Consider the following 20,963-nt stretch of genomic DNA (forward strand, 5'->3'; position numbering starts at 1 on the left):
AATCCCATTTCACAGATGAGGCCATTGAGGATTAGGAGGTCATACGCATCACACACCCTGGGCTCTCTGAGAGCTTTACATATAGTCTCCGCTTACCATCTCTCTACAATCCAATGACAACAGAATGTTAGCCCTCAAGTCCTACGCCCCAAAGCGCAGCCGGAGCTGGGCAAGGGAGACCATGGCAAACAGTTACAGGCCCTCCCTGCACGAGGTCTTGTCTCCACAGCCAGTCACCTAATGCCCCTGCGCAGAGTGGCTCCCCTCCTGAGATGCTTCTGAAGATTGAATGGGCGGCCAACATATACGAGGTGCCAGAGCGGATTCTGGACATTTTCTGCCTCTTACTGCTGCCCCCACTCCAGCCCGCTCATCCTGCAGGACGGGAGCCATGTCTCACTCATCCTCATGTCCCCACTCCCAAACCCAGCCTCTAATGCCTACCTAATAGGTGCTCAATAAATATTCGTGAATATAAGTAGCAACCGTTCACTGAGAAATTGCTATGTAGCCAGGCACAGGGCAAAGCAATTTACATGGATTATGCTTTTCAACATAATTTCATGCAATTTACACGTATTGTGCTATTAATGCTAGATGGTGGGTCTATTTTATTTTCAGCCTCATTTTAAAGATGAGGGTATTGACGCTCGGAGCGGTTGAATCATCTACCCAAGGTCACGCAGCTAGGAAGTGGCAGAGTAAGAATTTGATCCCCAGGGTTCTGACCCCCAATAGCATGGGCTTAATTGCTACCTGATGCTGAAATCAACACAGCTTGGTTCCCTCGAGAACCCTGCACGGAGGTGTGTTGTACGTGGAAGAAAACTGAGCTCATGGGCGCCAGCAGCTGTTCACTAGTGAGGGATCCAAGGTCCAAAATTGAGTCAGGTTAGTTCTTTCCCCTAAAACAGGTCCAGGGTGAGACTTCAGAGAGGACCTGGCTGGGGCGGCTCTTAGACCCTGAGAGCCAGCCCCCCACGTCCGGTCTGAGGGGACTGGGTCGGTGGGGGATGGAGTGCTGTAGGGAAGTTCATTCAAACCGTGGCATTGTGCCCTGAGTGGACACTGCTTCCCACGGGCTACTTTCCGGATCGAGGATGCGTTTCCAGGGCTTTGCTCTCCCATCGTTGTCGGCAATGGTCCTACTCCCTGTCCTGCTTGGATTCACGCTCAGCCAGCATCGCTCTCCTTACGGCCCATCGTTCTTCCTCTTTGTGTTCCTTTCATTTCCACATTGTGAGTCAAAGACACTCGTCCATGAGGGAAGCCAGACGAAAACGCACCCGAGGCGGCCTCCCTGGCAGTGTGGCCTTCGCTTCCAAAACTGTGTGCCTCTAAGGCAGGGGTCCTCAAACTACAGCCCGCGGGCCACACGCGGCCCGCCGAAAACAGTTATCCGGCCCGCCAGGTGTTTTTGCCGCCGCTGCCTGTCCCGGCCCGCAGTGCACATGTGTGGAATGTCTGAGGGACAATGAACTGGCCCCCTGTTTAAAAAGTTTGAGGATCTCTGCTCTAAGGCAAACATTCCAGTGGCCTCCACTCACCACCATGACTTTGGAACCCAGCACTGATCTGGGGAGGGCAGCCGTGGTCCATGGGGTCTCCTTGATTTATTATTATTATTATTATTATTATTATTATTATTATTATTATTATTTGCCATTTTGTGCTTGGTCTGAGATTCTCCTAAGGAAGCCACCAGCCATCAGAATCGAGTGTGGATCAGGAGACCTGATACCAGACCAGGCTCTCAGGGCCATCAGCTCTTTGAGTTCATGGAGGCACTGCCTCATGATCCAGGGGGAGCAGGGGCAGGGGAGCCAAACCCAGGGCTGGGACTCACTCTCTGCCTTTGGGACAGTGCAGAGGAGCTGGTTTCTGCCCTCTCACTCACCTGCTCTCCGATTTTTCTCCTCTCCTTCCTGACTTCCACCTATCAACCCATTTATTGAAGAAGATAAAAGAAAGGGTGATATGGAGGGGGGCAGTGGGGGAACATGTTTATTAGGCATCCGCAGTGTGCTAGGTACCTTTTAGATGGGTTATCTTTAGCCATCAGGTGAGGAAACTATGCATACTTGAGTGTAAGTATGTATATGTGTGTGTGTAAGCATGAGTATGTGCAATGACTGTTATTAAGAAGGAAGTGGCAGAGATCAGACTCTGAAGCCAGACTGCCTGGGTTAAGTCCTAGCTGCAACACCAGCTGGCTGTGTGACATTGCACAATGTAAGCACCCTGTGCCTCAGTTTTCTCACCTGTGAAATGGGGTGAGAAATTTCCTAACAACCTCATAAGAGAATTATTAATAAGTAGCATTGGTGAAATACTTAGACTAATGCCTGGTACTTTATAAGTGCCAAGTGAGTGTTTGCTAAATGCAGTCAACAAAAATAAGCCAATCTTGATAAAATAGCCCCAAAGGCAAATAGTATTCTCCCATTTTATAAAAGAGAGAACTGGGCTTGCAGTTTGATCGGAATCTCCCAGTTCTGACTTCCGCAGCGCACACCTCTGCAGGGTCCTGGCGACAGGGCTGAGTGTGAGGAGCCTCCCAGGGCTGGTCCCGCTCCACGGTCCCTGACACAGACCCTGTCCTTTCTTGCAGTGCCGGGGCCGGGAGGACCGGCTGCTTCATCGCCATCGACACCATGCTCGACATGGCCGAGAACGAAGGGGTGGTGGACATCTTCAACTGTGTGCGGGAGCTCCGAGCCCAGAGGGTCAACCTTGTGCAGACGGAGGTGGGTCCTGGGGCCTGAGCCAGCCGGCCACCTGCAGTCCTGGCCAAGGAGAAGTGTGGGTGGTGGCATCCTATAGAGAGGGACCTGGGAGTGAGAGAAAAGACAGTGAGTGAGTAGGTGGCTTGCTGTGGTGAGACCATCATTGAAGCTAGGGCGCCCCTGCCAACCCCAGGGTCCCACAGTTCTGAGATTTTCAGCGATGAGGAATGGTGGCGAGTTCCCCATCTCTGACCCCATCTGCACAGGGACTGAATGAATAGCATCGCCGACTTGGGTGAAAGAGAGAAGACATAGGGAAGGACTAGCATATATTGAATGCCTACTCTGTGCCCAGCATTGCTTCAGTCACTGCCGGAATGGCTTAATCAGTGAACTTACTGAGAACGCACAGTCCCTGTCTTTGAGGTGAAGCAGGCCTTCAGGCACCCCTCTGTCCAGTTATTGAGCCCAAGACCCAGGGAACTGGGAGGGGCTCATCATTATTGTGGAGCACCTACTATGTGCCAAGCATCATGCTAGGTTCTTTGCATTCAGGAAATTGTTTCTGCTCCTCACAACAACCCTATGGGGTAAATCCTATTTGCACCCCCACTTACAGATGGAAAAACTGAGCAGCTGTGTCCCCAAAGCCTCCCATAGCCAGATCATGGTAGAGCTCGGGCTGGTGTGACCTCTGGGCATGCTCTTCCCCCTGAATCACACTTTCTCGCCAGGCAGCCTCTTCTACCATCCCTACTCCTTGGAGCCTTGATTTGTTATTCCTGTAACTGCCCTCTTCTGTCTGAGCGACGGCTGTGGGAGCCGGGACAGGCAGCATGGGACGCAGAGCTGCTTCCGTTGTCAGCCCCGCAGAGGGAAACTGCCCGCGGTTTGGGCTTGGCCAGGTGCTGCTGGCTCTGCAGGGAGGCCCCCGCTGACAGGCTTGTCCACGTAGGGCCCTGCTGTGGGCTCTGAGCCAGCTCCCACGGGCAGTCCCGGCTTCTGGGTGAGGCTGCTAAGCTGAGAGGCCTCCTCCGGCCCCAGGTGCAGGCATGCAGATGGCAGGTGTTGGACACCTTGTGGTCCTTGCTGTCTGGTGGGAGAGACGCACATTCAAATACATCATCTTTATGCATCTGGATAAGCATTTCATATAAAGAGCTGGGCCAAGTTCTGCAGAAAACAGTCACTCAGCAAACCTTTGTGAAGGAAGTTACAGCGCCAACTTCCTCCTGGTGAATTTAGAGAAGACTTTCTAGAGGAAGCGAGACATTGAGGCATAGAAGGGGGGGGTGGTGCCCAGGAGAGAACCGCGAGGTGCAGAGAGCTGAGATGGCACAGGGGGCATCACATGTTTTAGGAGCAGCCCCTGAGACTAGCAGTTGAGGGCAAGTGGATTAGTGGGAGGGATCCCTAGGCACACTGACGGTGGAGGGGAAGCGGGGACGGGGAACGCAAGCTTCCGGACCCTGGTTAAGGTATGTGCCAAGTTCTCTGACACCGTGTACACCTGGAACCAGCCCTGGGGATTCTAAGATAGTGGGGAGCACATTCTTCCAAGTGACCCACCGAGGAGAGGGGGACCTAGGTCTTCGTCCCCCTACTCTCCACCTGGCATCGCTGGAGGCTCTTCCTGGGGCATTAACTCTCCACCCTCGGGCTCACCCTGCACGCAGCTCAGCGGTGCCCCTGGGACCAGGAAAAGCCCTCGGCCTCAATGCCTGGCACTTGCATCAGCAGCCTCCAGCAGGTCACGGTGACCGCTGAGGGGATACGGGCAGGACACCAAGGGCACCTGCTGCAGCAGTCCACAGTGTCTGACTTTTACCAGTGACTGTGCTGTTCAGTCTCACACAAGGGACAAGAGTCACCGTAGCTCAGGCAGCCACCAAAACACATGGAAACTTGGGCCTTCCGGTTCTAGGACGGAAAGTAGCGATTCTGCGATGTCGGTCACGCCCCTCCCCACAGCCACAGCGTGCAGTGTGGGCACCAAAGTCCCAGCGGCTGCTCTGACCGGGGCCCTGTTCCCTCTGCAGGAGCAGTACGTGTTTGTGCACGACGCCATCCTGGAAGCGTGCCTCTGCGGCAACACGGCCATCCCCGTGTGCGAGTTCCGCTCCCTCTACTACAACATCAGCAGACTGGACCCCCAGACCAACTCCAGCCAAATCAAAGACGAATTTCAGGTATGGGCACAGCTAGTCACTGGCTGGGCAGCTCAGCGCTGGCCCTGTACATGCAAGACTTACTCTGCAGAGCACAAGCCCTGAAATTCTCCGGACACGCGCCCCCCGGGGTCTCACCCACCCTGTGCAGCTCATCCAGGCATCTCCATTCTCTACTTTCCCTCTGAGAGGCATGCTGGTAAAACTATGTCCCTCATTCGATGACACTTTAGGGGATATTTAACCCTCATTAGGGGTTCCCTATCTCCGCCCCCACCTTACAGCCTCCTGGCTGGCCCGCCCTTTAGTGCCGCGCTGGCTGAGATGAGCAGCTTAGCTCAGCTGGTTGGCAGGAGGTGGGAGCTGTGTCGGAGCCCCTGAGCCCTGGCAGTGTGGCAGTGTCACAGCCCCTGGAAGGGGCTCTCGGTGTGCAGGGCTGGAGAGGCCCGCAGATGATAGCATCGCCGCAGAAGAGAACCCGTCCTGGGAAAGGCACGGGAGGGCCCAGCTGGGAGGATGGAGGTGGGGGGAGGCTGGCTTTGCACATCACTGCCCCTCGGTTCCGGGTGCACATCTGAGCTGTGTCTGTCTGTCCACCTTTGCACCCACAGACCCTCAATATCGTGACGCCCCACGTCCGGCCCGAGGACTGCAGCATCGGGCTCCTGCCTCGGAACCACGATAAGAACCGGAGCATGGATGTCCTGCCTCTGGACCGCTGCCTGCCCTTCCTCATCTCGGTGGACGGAGAATCCAGCAACTACATCAACGCGGCCCTGATGGACGTAAGCTGAGCCTCCGGGGGAAAGCCTCCCCCGGGTGGAGGTGGCTGGACGCAGGGCCCTGGCCACCCTCCCGGGCATTCTCTCCTTGCGTTTGATCTTGCTGGCCCCAAGGACCTTTGCTCCCCTGAAGGCTCTTGTCCAAACCCATGTATAAGCTGTGCTCTTGGCTCTTTTGCTCCCATAAAGAGTCTGGAAAGAACGGACCAAAAGCTTAAAGTGGCTCCCACAATGCCACAGCCTGCCTAGTCCCCCTCCTGCTGCCGACAGGCTGATTGTCCACCTTGGGTTCAGTGCTGGAAACATTGGACGTGCCAGGCCTTGTGGGCCCTGGGAGCACAAGGCGGTGAAGACCTAGGTTCTGCCCTGCAGGAGCGCCCAGGCAGGTTCCCAGGCCACTCCCGTGCAGAGGCAAGAATGAGGGTGGCACCTCGTAGGCACGCAGTCAGTGCGGTGGGAGGCAGCAAAGGGAGCATGGAGGGGGCATGACTAGTCTGATAGGGGCCCTGTCTCCTGTTTCTTTGTTATGGGGTGGGGCCACAACATTAGTAACAAAGAAAGAATTTCTGGAGGATGAGGCCCAGAAATCAGGACTTTTAAAAATTCCCAGGTGATTCTAATGTGCAGCCAAGGTTGAGAACCACTGGCTTAGAGCAGTGGTCGGCAAACTGCGGCTCGGCAAACCGCGGCTCGCGAGCCACATGAGGCTCTTTGGCCCCTTGAGTGTGGCTCTTCCACAAAATACCGACTTCTGCGCATGGGCCACGAAGTTTCAGTCGCACTGTACGTGCGCACTCGCACGTGGTATTTTGTGGAAGAGCCACACTCAAGGGGCCAAAGAGCTGCATGTGGCTTGCGAGCCACGGTTTACCGACCATGGGCTTAGAGCAGCCGTGGGCAAACTACGGCCCGTTTGAAATGAATAAAACTATTGAAGACCGTACCCTTTTATGTAATGATGTTTACTTTGAATTTATATTAGTTCACACAAACACTCCATCCATACTTTTGTTCCGGCCCTCCGGTCCAGTTTAAGAACCCATTGTGGCCCTCGAGTCAAAAAGTTTGCCCACCCCTGGCTTAGAGCATTCCAAAGTCAAGGTGTGTGCATATGTACATATGTATATATGTTTGTGTGTGTGTGTGGTAAAATGTGGAGCCTGGGGGTCCACTTGCACTTCCAATTTCTCCTAGATTTGTCTTCCACTTGTCATGGCTGCCTCTCCCTGCCTGCCTCACCCAAGCAAGGATCAAACATGCTCCTGGCCTCCACTTAGTAGGTTAGACGCTGCCTGGAGTCACAGGCCTTCGGCCAAGCCAGCTCTGAGGCTGATCGTATTCTCTTTGTCTGCAGGGCAGTTCTCCGGTGAGCCATCACTGGGGCCTTTGCCTTTCTTACAAAAAAAGAAAAAGAAAAGGTCCTTATCTGTATTCTAGCTCAGTCTGTGCTTTATCTGGTAACCATAGCAGCTTCGCTCCCAGCAGAAAAATATGAAGTCCTCTGGGTTAATTTTTAATGTTTCCCTGGTAAAGGATGATGTTATCCATGAAATGGATTGCTGGCCGATCCCTGAAACCCAGCAGGAGCACGGATCTCGAACATATTTTCAGATAAGGCTTTGTCGGGTGTGCTGGCCTAATAGAGCATTTATCAGAGAGACGGGGAAAGGGAAGAAAACTAACATTCACCGAGTGCTGGGCGCGCGTCGGGCCCTGGACTTACACCGTCTCGCTCCTCATTTGCCTATTATCATCCCCATTTTCTGGATGAGCCCTGAGTGTCAGGGTATTTCCATGACTCTTTCCAGGCCAACTAGCTAAGAAACGATGGAGTCAGAGTCTGAACCAATTTTTTTACTCTGAAAGCCTGGATTCTTTTCCGTGGCTGCCAGTGGCCCAAAGACATGCTGTCTGCAGCTAGAGTGCAGCTTTGGGGGAAACTATTTTGCCCTCCAAGACTTTCCTCTGGCCATACCACTGACCAGGAAGAGGCCCTTAGAAGACAGGACCCCTTAGTGCACAGGTGGCATCCACAATTACACGGCTTCTTCTTTTTTTTTTTTGCCGCAAGCACACTGAGGGAGCACAGAATGGACAGGTGCTTTGGGTAATCTCGTTGGCAGGGTCTTCACCTGGTTGGGATAGGCGAGCTCCTCTCCTCTCCCCACCTTCCTGCTGACTCCTGACTCCACTCAAAACAACTGGGACTCCAACAAGAACCAGCTCCCAGGAGAACTCGTTGCAAACATGGGTTATTTCTCAGTTTTCACAGACCACTGGTGAGGCAGAGAAGCTCCCAATCTTTCCAAGCACCTTCTCTCAGGGGACTGTAATAAATAGGGCCCTGTCGAAGCTTCAGGAGTAGTCCAGACTCCCCTAGGCCATTTCCTCTGGCCCTCGGTTTCCCCATCTGAATATGGGGCTGAATTTGTTTGTTTGCTAGACCAGTACTGGGTGTCAGTGTGCCAACACAATATCCCACAATGCCCATGCCAAGATTGAAGAACCAAGTCAGGAGTGTGTCTGCCCTGACAGCGGGCTCACAGCTTGGTTCTTGCTTGCTGGTCTTTCACAGGCAAATCTCACTCAATATGTAGGACATCATCCATTTGGAGTTATGATTCCCATTTTCTAGATGAAGAACCCAAGATTTGGAGAGATCTAATAACTTGCCAGTACTTAGCACCAAAAAAAGTCACTTTGCAAATGATGCCTGAATGAATGAATGCATGGATAAATGAATGCATGGATGAATGGATAGATGCATATATGAATGAAAGCATGGATGAATGCATGGATGAATGAATGCATGGATGAGTAAATGCATGAATGAATGCATGGATGCATGGATGCATGGATGAGTGAATGCATGGATGAATGAATGCATGGATGAATGCATGGCTGGATGGATGCATGGATGAATGAATGCATGGATGAGTGAATGCATGGATGGATGCATGGATGAATGAATGCATGGATGAGTGAATGCATGGATGAATGCATGGATGGATGGATGCATGGATGCACGGTGGATGGATGCATAGATGGGTGAATACATGGATGAATGAATGCATGGATTAGTGAATGATGGGTGAATGAAAGAATGGATGAATGCATGGATGGATGGATGCATGGATGAGTGAATGCATGGATGAGTGAATGCATGGATGGATGCATGGATGCACGGGTGGATGGATGCATAGATGGATGAATACATGGATGAATGAATGCATGGATTAGTGAATGATGGGTGAATGCATGGATGAATGGATGGATGGATGACATAATGTACAAGGGGCAAAGCTGGGTTTGAAATCAGGTCTGCCTGATTTTAAAACATGGGAACCTTTCCCTGCTCCACTGGACACTCTAGTGCCCATCTTCCACTGGCCCAGCTCAGCGCTCCTTCCAGCCTTTGGCAGGATGAGCCTCCTGCAATAGAAGCCCCTCAGGATGCTCTCTGACATGGGCTGAGCCAACTCCTCCTACAGGACCGTGGGCAAGGGACACGGATATCCCACTTATCCCCAGGAGGAACCTTGGTCAGCAGAGAAGCAAATCTGCATCCAGAACCTTTCATTTCGGAGTAAAATGATGATTATTTGCTGAGCTCCAAGACACAAATAATTTATTTGGATAATCCCCATCCGAGTGACACTTTCCTAATGAAATGTCCTATTTTGGAGAATGAGTTCATTATGAGACGCCCCTTTGCTGCCAGGGCACCCAGAGATCACAGAATGGCCAGGTGCTTTGTGTAACCTATTTCCAGGCTCGGGGCCTCTGACACCATCTGGGCCTCATCAGCATTAGAACATCGCTGATGGGCGTAATTTATGAAGCCTGTGTCATTCCTTTGCAGAGCCACAAGCAGCCGGCGGCCTTCGTGGTCACGCAGCACCCTCTACCCAACACCGTGGCGGACTTCTGGAGGCTGGTGTTTGACTATAACTGCTCCTCCGTGGTGATGCTGAATGAGATGGACACTGCCCAGGTAGGAGGAGGCCCAGCACTGCCCTAGGTGCTCAGGTGCGTCAGGGTAGCCGTGCCCTAGAGTTGGAGGGAGCGTCCTGAGATCCAGCAGAGTGGGCCTCTGCCCCACCGAACTGCTGTCTGATGGGCATGGGAGCTGTGAGCACCAAGCAAGCCCACTCCGCTTCTGCAGGGCACCTCCTGGCAGGCCCTGCACCCCAGGGCCCTCCATATCCCAGTATTGACTCCCACTTGTGCGGGCTTTGTCTGGCCCCGCACCGCCCAGCCTGACTCTGTGCTCCATTCCCCAGGCTCTAGTTAGGGCCTTGTTCTGAGTCATGCAGAGCTCACAGAGGAGACTGCCACCGCCCCCCATCCTCCCCGCCCCTGCTCTGAGGGTCTCCAGCCCTGCAGAATATCCTGGCCACAACCCCACCCTGCCCCCTCCACAATGCAGCCTGCGGGACAGCCTGGGGCTTGCACCTTGGACCCTTTGCCCACTGACCTCCAAGCCGAGCCCAGGCTTTGTCACAGGTGGCCCTCCTGTCCAGCAGACTTCATGCCTTGCCCCTCTGGGTCTGAGGGCTCCAAGCATCATGTGCCTACAGCACCTCTCTGAGACAGCTTCCAGAACCCACATCCCATGGCAGGGCAGCCACTCCTGGGTAGAGGAGGGGAGACTGGCCACCTCCTCTGGGGTTTTCAAAAACAGTCCTTTCACTTCCTGAAGGAAACTCGCAGTAACGCAGTGCACCTGTGTGGGAATGAGATAAAGCTGGTCTGAGCTGTGGTCTCAGCCTCACAGTCTGGCTACAGAGACAGATGAGCAAACGGGGCAGCGCTATAATAGAGGTCAGCGGCGAGTGCTGTGTGCGCGGGGAACGGGGAGCAATTAATTCTGCCCACAGGGTGAGGGAAGGCTTCAAAAGGAAGGTGACTGTGGCCTTGAAGGCAGGCAGCAGAGATGCGGCTGTGGGGGATGAAGTCACTGGGAAAGGACATTCCAGGCAGAAGGAACAGCTGGGACCAAGGCAGGGTGGGGTGAATGCGGGCAGGCTTGTCCACAGAGCAGCTCACAGCTCCTGTGCAGTGTGGCTGGGCCCCAGGGTGTGTCAGCAGGAGAAGGTGGTGATGCTAGAAAGCGCCAGGGCCCAGCTTGCAGAGGGCTGCCCACCCAGTAAGGAGCTTGGGCTGTGGCCTGCAGCAAGGTAAGTGGTGGTTGTTTTAAAGACGTTTATTTTGTATGCAACAGAATCCTCTCTTCAAATTAGAAGTTTCCATGCAAGCCCAATATCTGAAGGAGGTATGATTGAGACCTGCTAGCATTGAAGTGGGGGCAGGGGGCCTAGAGCTTCACCCACCTGGTCTTTTAGTTCCCCCAGATGCCTTTCAGAGAGTCACCTGATCTGGGTACCTTCGTGGAATGCCCGGGGTTCCTAGGAATACAGGATTGAAAAACTGTACAGGGAGGAGAGATGTCGAGAGATTGTGCAGTGGTGTGACAGAGTTCCTGTTAGAAAGCTGAGTCTGGGAACCAGTGAAGAGAAAAAAACAAGGAAAAATCTGGAAACTGGGAGACTGGGGCAGAGGGTGTTGCTAATGTGCAGAATTAAAGGGATTATCTGGCTGAGCAGGAGGCGGGAGAACAGAGGTTGGATGTGGAAACACTGCCAAAGCTGAAGTGCCCAGGTTTTGGGACCAGGTGGATGTGGAGGTGAATGAGAAGAAGTCATGGACAGGGTTCCAGTCTGGGTCATCAGGCATCTGGGGATGTGACTGGCCCCAGTGGGGAAGGCAGGGAAGGAGCCGGGGTGGGAGCAGGAAGGTTGGGGAGGCCAAGAGAGGCGCAGGTTACAGAAGGGAATGGAATGTGACTTGGGTGTGCATGTGAGAGACATTCCCGACAGATTCCGCTTGTTCATTCCACCTTGTTAGCTGAGTATCTGCTGTTCGCCCGACGCTGTTCTGGGTGTTGGAATGCATCCTTGAGTGAGACATAGGAAGAAAGCAGAAAACTCCCATCTCTCATGCAACTTCTATTCATTTTCTTTTCATGGAATTTTTTAAATTTTATTGTTGACAGTATTACCGATGTCTCCCATTTTCTCCCTTTTTGCCCCCCTCACCCAACCCCTGCCCCACCCCAGGCCTTTCCCATTCTATTCTGTGTCCATAGGTTATGCATGTATGTTCTTTGGTTAATCTCTTCCTGTCCTCTCCTCCAACACCCCTCCTGCCCCCCCCCACACCCATACACACACACTGAGACTGTTATTCTGTTTCCTACTTCCATACTTCTGGCCCTATTTTGTTCACCAGTTTATGATGTTCTTTAGATTCTACTTATAAGTGAGATCGTGTGATATTTGTCTTTCTCTAACTGCCTTACTTTGCTTAGCATAATACTCTCCAGGTCCCTCCATGCTGTTTCAAAGGGTAAGAGATCCTTCTCTTTTACAGCCACATAGTATTCTGTTGTGTAAATGGACCACAGCTTTTTTTTTATCCACTCTTCTACTGATTGGCACTTCGGTTGTTTCAAGATCATGGCTATTGTAAATAATGCTGCTATAAACATAGGGGTGCATATATTCTTTCTGATTGGTACTTTGGGATTCTTAGGATATAGTCCCAGAAGTGGGATCACTGGGTCAAATGACAGTTACATTTTTAATTTTTTGACGCAATTCCATGCTATTTTCCACAGTGACTGTACCCACCAGCAGTGTACTAGGGTTCCCTTTTCTACACATCCTCTCCAGTACTTGTTTGATTTATTGATGGTAGCCATTCTGGCAGGTGTGAGATGATACCTAATTGTCATTTTAATTTGCATCTCTCTGATGATTAGTGATTTTGAGCCTTTTTCATGTATCTATTGGCCATCTGTATGTCCTCTTTGAAAAAGTGTCTATTCAGGTCCTTTGCCCATTTTTTAATTGGATTGTTTGCCTTCCTAATGTTGAGGTGTATGAATTCTTTGTATATTTTGGAAATTAAACTCTTACCAGATGCATCATTGGCAAATATGTTTTCCCATACAGTAGGCTCCCTTTTCATTTTGTTGATGGATTCTTTTGCTGTGCAGAAGCTTTTTAGTTTGATGTAGTCCCATTTGTTAATTTTCCCCTTTGTTTCCCTTGACCTAGGTAATGTATTGGTGAAAATACTGCTATGAGAGATGTCTGAGATTTTATTGCCTTGTAGGATTTTTATGGTTTCATGACTTAAATTTAAGTCTTTTATCCATTTTGAGTTTATTTTTGTGTAGCATGTAAATTGCTGGACTAGTTTCATTTTTTCTTTTTTTGCATATGCCTGTTCAATTTCCCCAACACTATTTATTGAAGAGACTATCTCTACTCCATTGTATGCTTTTACCACCTTTGTCAAATAGTAATTGGCCATATTGGCATGCATCAATTTCTGAGCTCTCTGTTCTGTTCCATAGGTCTATAGGCCTGTTCTTGGGCCAGTACCAGGATGTTTTTATTACAATAGTTTTGTAGTATAGTTTGATATCTGGTATTGTGATTCCTCCAACTTTATTCTTCTTTCTCAGTATTTCTGCAGCTATCCTGGGTCTCTTTTGGTTTTATATACATTTTTGGAATATTTGATGTAGATCTGTGAAATATTCATGCAACTTCTGTTCTAAATCAGGGAGACAACAAACAGCACACACTCTAAAGTGTCCTTAATTGCATGTTAGAAGGGACATGGATGGGAAAAGAAAAATGAGAGGCTGATGAAGATCGGAAGGCTAGTTTGAAGCACAGGATGCCGCTGTGATAGAGTGACCCAGGTGCACCCTCTGGAGAAGTTCATTCGAGGGGAGGTTTGGAGGAGTGAGAGGACGAGCCACATGAGCATCTCAGGAAGAACATTCCAGGCTGAGGGCCAGCCCACACCAAGGCCTATGGGGGGCATGGCCTGGCCCATTTGAGGAACAGTTTGGAGGCCACTGAGACTGGAGCAGGGTGAGTGTGGGCACAGCTGCAGCAGGTGACACAGAGACACAGCAGAACCAGGTCACGGAAGGCCTGGGGAGGCTCCTAGGGAGAATTTTGGGTTTTACTTGGAGAAAAATGAGGAGCCACTGACAGGTTTTGCAGAAAGGAGTGACTTGAAAAAGTAACTCAATGTTTTTTAAAAAGCAACCCTCTGGCTGCTGCGTTGAGAATAGACTGTTGGTGTGGAGAGGGGGAGGGTGGCTGCTAAGAGTGGAAGCAGAGAGAACAGAGAGGGACTTTGGCAATAGTCCAGGTGACAGGAGATAGTGGCCTCAACCTCCGTGGTAGCAATGGAGTGGGTTCTAGGTATATAAGATAGATCCAACAAAATATGGAAGTTGAGAGAAAAATGGATGACTCCAAGGGTTGGGCCCAAACAACAGATGGTTGGAATTTGAGATAGCCATGAAATTAAACCAATTTCCATAAAACAAAGACTCTTGCAAAGTTCCAGAGTCAGAAGGTATCACCGCCAGGTTCCTTTGCCTGAAAAAGTAAAACAGTGAGTGAATGCTGCTGCATGAGCCCATGAGCAGAATAGAGCCAGTGAAAGCCTGTGTACTGTTCCCTTTTCCCAACATCCATTGTGTGTGTGTGTGTGTGTGTGTGTGTTTATTGTTGGAAGTATTACAGATGTCTCATTTTTCCCCATTGACCCCCTACACAAGTGATGGCGAACCTATGACACACGTGTCAGAGGTGACACGCGAACTCATTTTTTGGGTTGATTTTTCTTTGTTAAATGGCATTTAAATATATAAAATAAATATCAAAAATATACATCTTTGTTTTACTATGGTTGCAAATATCAAAAAATTTCTATATGTGACAGGGCACCAGAGTTAAGTTAGGGTTTTTCAAAATGCTGACACGCCGAGCTCAAAAGGTTCGCCATCACTGCCTACACCTACACCTACAACCTACACTCTACACCCGCTGCCCCCCTGGTCTTCACCACACTATTATCTGTGTCCATGGGTTATGCATATATACATATAAGTTCTTTGATTAATCTCTTCCCACCCACCCACGCCCACCTTCCCTCTGAGATTCTACAGTCTGTGCCATGCTTCTATGTCTCTAGATCTATTTTTTACAAAACCAGAGCTCGGGCACAGAGGAGGATTTTCAAAGAGCCTCACTTTGGAACACACAGAAGCAAAGGTCAAGGTCATTGGCTGTAGCTTCCCCTTTCAGGGCGGGCCCTGGATGAAGAAGACCTTTCAGCCCCAGATGTTGATACAGCCTTTGAGGACTGATTCTCTAAATGCAAACAATCAGGCTCAGACGTTCCCCGAGGTTGGCTGCCATACGCAGCTGGCAAGCATCCCCTGAAATTGGTAGATGAATAGAGCACTTACTGATATAAATATCACCACAACAGCTGGGCACCTTGCGAAAATAAACAATGACACAGCGTGAGCATCAGAAAAGCTGCCCTCAGCACCTGGAGGGGTGTTCTTTGAAGTGGCACTAGCATTTATCTGCCAGGGTGCCTGTGCCAAGGCAGCCTGTAGCTTCAGCCATCGCAGCAACACCAACAGGGCAGCCCCAGGTCCCAGGCACATCAGATTGCTCCCAAGAAAACCAATGCCACATCCTGTGGTTTAGGGACTATAGGGGCTCGTGTTGGTGGTGTATCTATAAGTTGCAGCAAATAAAGTTGAGAACTGGATGAGAGATCTGAGTGCTTTCCTGTCTTGCACTGCTGGACAGATCTGCCTGCCTCTGCTTAGAATCCAATATTACTTCATTCAATCATCCATCCCCAGCCACAGCTACTCTTCCGCTCTCCACACTGGCTGTCGTGCAAAGATAATTATGAATAGGTGGGGCTCAAGGTAAAGACTCTCCAAGCAACTACATTCAACCTTAGAGGCTTTTCTAGCTCTGTGGGACTCCAAAGGCCTGTGGCCAGATTAGTGGGGCAAAATCCCAGAACCACAACATCCAGTAAATGACACTGTGGTTTCTGATGGGTACACCAGAAAGAACATTTTCAGTCACCCCCAATAGCATTGACAAGAGCTTGTCCATCTTTAATGGCCTCTATGGTTAGATCAGAGTTGTGGGGGAAGGGGTTAGAAACAGAAGAGGGCCCTCTTCATGGCCATGCCACACCCACCACGTTGTTTAGAAAGCTCAGGAGACCCTCTGTGACTGCTCTGGGGTGTGGCTGTGTGGAATCATGCCCCCAAAAAGATGTCCACATCCTAATCCCATTAATGTGTTATCTTACATGATAAAAGGGACTTAGCAGATGTGATGAAGTTAGGCTTCTTGAAATGTGTAGATTGTTCTGGGTTATCCAGGATCCTTATAAGTGGAAGGAGGAGGATCAGAGTATGTCTATTTCTTTCACCAGGCAGGGGAAATTTGTCATTATTTTTTCAAATAGGTTTTCAATTTCTTGCTCCCTCTTTTCCTTCTGGCACCTCTACGATGTGAATGTTGGTATACCTGAAGTTGTTCCAGAAGTTTCTTATATTGTCTTCATAATTTTGGATTCTTTTTTCTTTTTGCTGTTCTGATTGGGTGTTTTTGCTTCCTCATATTCCAAATTGCTGATTTGATCCTCAGTGTCCTCTACTGTTGATTCCCTATAAATTATTCTTCATATCAGTTAGTGCATCTTTCATTTCTGACTGGTTGTGTTTTATGGTTCCCAAGTCCTTTTTCATGCATGGAAGTTCTCACTAAGTCCCTTAAGCATCCTTATAACCACTGTTTTGAACTTTGTATCTGGTAGTTTGCCTGCTTCCATTTCATTTAGTTCTTTTTCTGGAGATTTCTCCAGTTTTCATGTGTGACATGTTTCTTTGCCTCCACATTTTGGCTGCTTTCCGGTGTTTGTGCCTATGTATTAGGTAGAACTTCTATGTCTCCAGGGACTTAGTAGAGTGGCCTTGTGTAGTAGGTGTACTGTAAGTCCCAGTGGCACAGCATCCCCAGTCACCTGAGCTGGGCACTCCAGGCGCACCCCTGTGTGGGCTGTGTGCACTGTCCTGTTGTAGTTGAGCCTTGATGGCTATTGGTGTTGCTGGGAAGGATTGATCCCCAGGCCAATTGGCTGGGAGGGCCAGCTGCAACTACAGTGAAAGACCTGACGTGCAGGTGTCGACCCTATGGAGCAGGACTTGCTTCAGTGGGGCTTTGGTGCTCACCGAGTCCGCTCCTTGAGTGTGTCACTTGTGGATGTGGTAGGACTGTAATCTGATGTGGTCTGAAGCTGACCACCAGGTGCACTAGCTCTGCGGCCTCTCAAGATGTACCCTGCCTGTACCCTGTTGGAGGCCACCTGGCATAATACTGAGGGATCTGCAGATGGCTGCTACATGTATTGGGCTTGGAGGTGCCCAGAAGAGGCCAAGCTGTGAACCAAGTCTGGCTGCTGTTAGTGCCAGGCCTGGGGTCACTTAGCAAGAGGTACAGAGCACCCTGAGGCTAGCAGCCACTTGAGAGATTTTAGGAAAGTCCGAAGCAGTATGGAAAAGCCACTGGAAAGGGCTTGGATGAGCCCAAAAATTGGGTGGGGCAGGGTCTCAGGGAATCACCGGGGTGGAGGGAGGGCGGGGGGGAAGGGTGAGAACAGTGTGAACCAGGTTGATGGAGACTCAGATATGGTATCTGCCAGTCAGCTCTGTGACAGGGGAGGTCTCAGCATAGGAACAGTGACCTCTGCCAGCACTTCTGTGTGGGAGAAAACTGCCCCCAGCTCTTGCCCTGATGCCAGACAATTCAGTTCCTCCTGTATGTCCCTGTTTCCTTTCAAGCTGCTGCCCCAGCACTGTAGCTCAGAGGAAGGGAGTTGAGTAAGTCCATGTGCAGGCCCTTTAAGAGGTGTCACTCAGCCACAACCCCTGCAGGTCCCAGCCTGAATTTGTGAAGACATCTCTTCCCAGCACTGGAAGCCTGGGATGAGGGGTCTGGTGTGGGGCTGGGACCCCTCACTTCTCAGGGGTACCTCCACAGCCAAGGTATCCCTCCAGATTAAAATAGGCCACACATGGGTGTGGGACCTGCCCGTTCAGCACCTCCACCTCTCCTACAGGCTCGATGTGGCTTCTTCTTAAATTCCCTAGTTGTAGGACTTCCATTCAGCCAGATTTCAGGTGGTTCTGAATGATGGGTGTTCTGAAGATTAGTTGTATTTTTGATGTGGTTATGGGAGGATTCTCGTACCTTGTTTACCTCCATCTTGACTAGAAGCCAAAAATTGATCCATCCTTAAGTTGCATAACTCAGTTGTCTCTCTCCTACCTGTTTCTAACATGCCCTGGCCTTTGCCTTCCACCCACCCTTTTCCTAAGCGGCCCCCCCTTCCTTTCTGGAAAAGCATGCTGATGCAGCTGTCATAAGTCAGTTTCCACCCCTGATGGAGACTGTACTGTTTACCCGTCCGACCATGGAGAGGCTGCATGGAGGAAGGGTGTGCGGATCACTATGATTATTGCCCATGTGCCTCTCTCTGTCCCTTGCTTTGTGTCCACTGCTTCACGCACCATCTGTCTTCCTTAACTGGCCACAGTATTAAAACCAATTATGTGATTTGGACTCTTTATCAAATCTATTTAAAGGAATTTTATAATCATGGACCTGAATTTTAAAATCAATTCAGGTGGGTCTTTTCTGTTTTTCTCTTAAAAATACTAATTCACTTCATCTTGGGTGGCTTGGGCCTGGTTCCCCCGACCCCACCCCACCCACCCCACCCTGCTCTGTGGATTACAGGGACCTTGACAAGTAAGTCTTTAATTTCTGAAGTTGTATATTCCTTGGCTTTTCCATTTTGTCAAAGTATTATTTTATTAATGAAGGGCATACTAAGGTGTACAGAAATATGCTTTAAAGTTGTTTATTCCCCAAATAGGACATATGCTAGTTTCCATTCAATGCATCAGGGCACATTTATATCAATGACTAACAAGCTTTCTGATTCCATCAGCGAAAACAGATGATGTTTAACAGTGGAGCTGCCTTTGTGTTTGTTATTGTTCACATAAGAACTTGCTCTTTGCACGGCTCACACAGCCATGGAGACCGTGTGGAACAATATATGGCAGCTGTTCCCGGCCATCCACACAGGCGTCATGACTTCCGCTTGGTTTAACTTGTTCTGACAATAAACAAGAGCTGCTCTGCTTTGCTGGAGGAAGCCTGGCCGTTTCTAACCAGCAGCCGAGCTGAGCCGGCTCCCCTCAGGTGTGGTCCTCCACAGGGCCTGCTGTCTGAAGTGAGGAAGCGCTCAGACAGGCAGCACCACCCTCCCTGCTGGGTAAGGAGGGAGATACTGGAGTGAAAGGTGGAAAAAGGCTGTTGGTCCAGGCTCTAGGCCAGCGGTTGGCAAACTGCGGCTCGGCAAACCGCAGCTCACAAGCCACATGCGGCTCTTTGACCCCTTGAGTGTGGCTCTTCCACAACATACAGACTTCTACGCATGGGCCATGAAGTTTCAATCGCACTGTACGTGCGCGCCCGCACGTGGTATTTTGTGGAAGACCCACACTCAAGGGGCCAAAGAGTCACATGTGGCTCATGAGCCATGGTTTGCCGAACACAGCTCTAGGCTAAAGGGTGTGAATCAACTCTTGGAGACAGCCGATTCGACAGTTTTCCATCTAAGGAAGAAAATGCCAAAGTAGTACTGAGTATATGTATGGCCCCAGGTCAGTGGGGACCTCATGGTTTTAGAACAGTGGTTCTCAACCTTCTGGCCCTTTAAATACAGCTCCTCATGTTGTGACCCAACCATAAAGTTATTTTCGTTGCTACTTCATAACTGTAATGTTGCTACTGTTATGAATAGTAATGTAAATATCTGATATGCAGGATGGTCTTAGGTAAGACCCCTGTGAAAGGGTCGTTTGACCGCCAAAGGGGTCGAGACCCATAGGTTGAGAACCGCTGTTTTAGAGGGTCAAGTGGGCTTTTGAATCCCCCCATTTCCAGGGTCCTCACCCCCAAGATTTCTATAAAATGCTGATGCTCATGTGCTCGTGGTCTGGCCCTCAGACCACATATATGTTTCTGCTTTGTTTCTTTGTTACCCAGGGAGAAAGCTTAGTTCCTCGCTGGTTTCCACAGGAAATCAATACATATTGAGCACTGTGCACATTATTATAAATTTGCTGAATATTTAGGTTAGGAGAGGGGTCACATGACACATCGATTCACTTTCGTTTCACTGCATCCCAACCTCCCTCTCCCATCTCCTGGGTCCCCCTCCAGAACATTCCACAGGTCTCTCTCCTTTGACATGCAGAACAGTGTCCAGTCCCCACTGCTCCCTTAAGCTGGTTGATCAGGAATTTTTACAAGGGCAGTCCTTTAGGTATTATCTTAAAGAGAAATTTTCATAAGAGCTACTAAGTGGAGGGAGAAAAAAAAAACACTTCACTTTATCCATCTTGTTTGAGGGGCACTCCCCCAAATTGCCTAATAATTGTAGCTCACATTTACAAAGAGAAATGAAGGTCAAATTGTGGATCTGTCATAACCACCCAGCTCAGCAGATGACTGTCCAGCCACAGGGCCCCTGTGACAGCCACCCACACACATGCTCGGATAACCCCCAGTGGAGATGCCAGGAAAGCAACCACCATTCGTTAGGTCTTTGCTATTACAGACAGGTGATAAGAAGAATCCTTCAGCTTTAAATGTGGGGCATTATCATAACTGTTATTTTCGTGGAGCACTGATAGGTTCAATAATACTGTGAGTCGCTGGGATTCAGTGGGTGCGTATGCCATGCCTGTTTGTTCACATGCGCCATCTCCTTTATTCCCAGAACAAGCTGACAGTGTAGGTGTTGGCCAACTTTCTCTGTGAAGGACAAGATAGGAAGTATTTTAGGTTTTGCAGGCTATGTGGTCTGCTCAGCTCTGCCACTGTAGCTCGAAAGCAACCGCAAGGCAATAATACATAAACAAAGAAGTACAGCGGTATTTCAATAAAACTTTACTGACAGAATCGGTGCTGGCCGGGTGTGGCCTATCCTGTGACCAATATTATCCCTGAGCTGGAATTTGGGTTGCACAACTAGGATGTTTGGAGATGTGTGCTTTCTCTCTTCTTCATCCTTCCTCCTCCTGGCTTTTCCATTTGGTTCCAGTTCTGGAGAGAGAAAGAATAGAGAAAATCCACTTTGCATGTGACTGCTCTCTCTCCACAAAGGGACATCGATCCCTTTCATGAAAATCCTGCATCCACGGTAGCTGTGAGGAGGCCACTGGGTTGCTGTCTGCAAGCTGGCGTAGGCTGTGGCAGACCAAGTGGCCCTCAGAGGCCTCGGTGGGTCTTGTG

The 20,963-nt window shown here is 50.0% G+C and overlaps 1 protein-coding gene across 8 annotated transcripts in view; it reads left to right on the top strand.

The window, feature by feature from the left end:
* PTPRT (protein tyrosine phosphatase receptor type T) overlaps nt 1–20,963 on the top strand; it is a 960,656-nt gene that overhangs the window by 930,905 nt on the left and 8,788 nt on the right. For 7 of the 8 annotated variants that reach the window (XM_059707048.1, XM_059707051.1, XM_059707049.1 and 4 more), the window contains 4 exons: nt 2,612–2,747; nt 4,766–4,915; nt 5,506–5,679; nt 9,539–9,670. In XM_059707048.1, coding sequence (XP_059563031.1) covers nt 2,612–2,747; nt 4,766–4,915; nt 5,506–5,679; nt 9,539–9,670 — 592 coding nt within the window. Of the gene's footprint in view, nt 1–2,611; nt 2,748–4,765; nt 4,916–5,505; nt 5,680–9,538; nt 9,698–20,963 lie in introns of those variants that run through there. The other variant, XM_059707055.1, reaches the window with a different exon arrangement.

The sequence above is a fragment of the Myotis daubentonii genome, chromosome 8 (assembly GCF_963259705.1).
Source record: "Myotis daubentonii chromosome 8, mMyoDau2.1, whole genome shotgun sequence".
Taxonomy (NCBI): Eukaryota; Metazoa; Chordata; class Mammalia; order Chiroptera; family Vespertilionidae; genus Myotis; species Myotis daubentonii.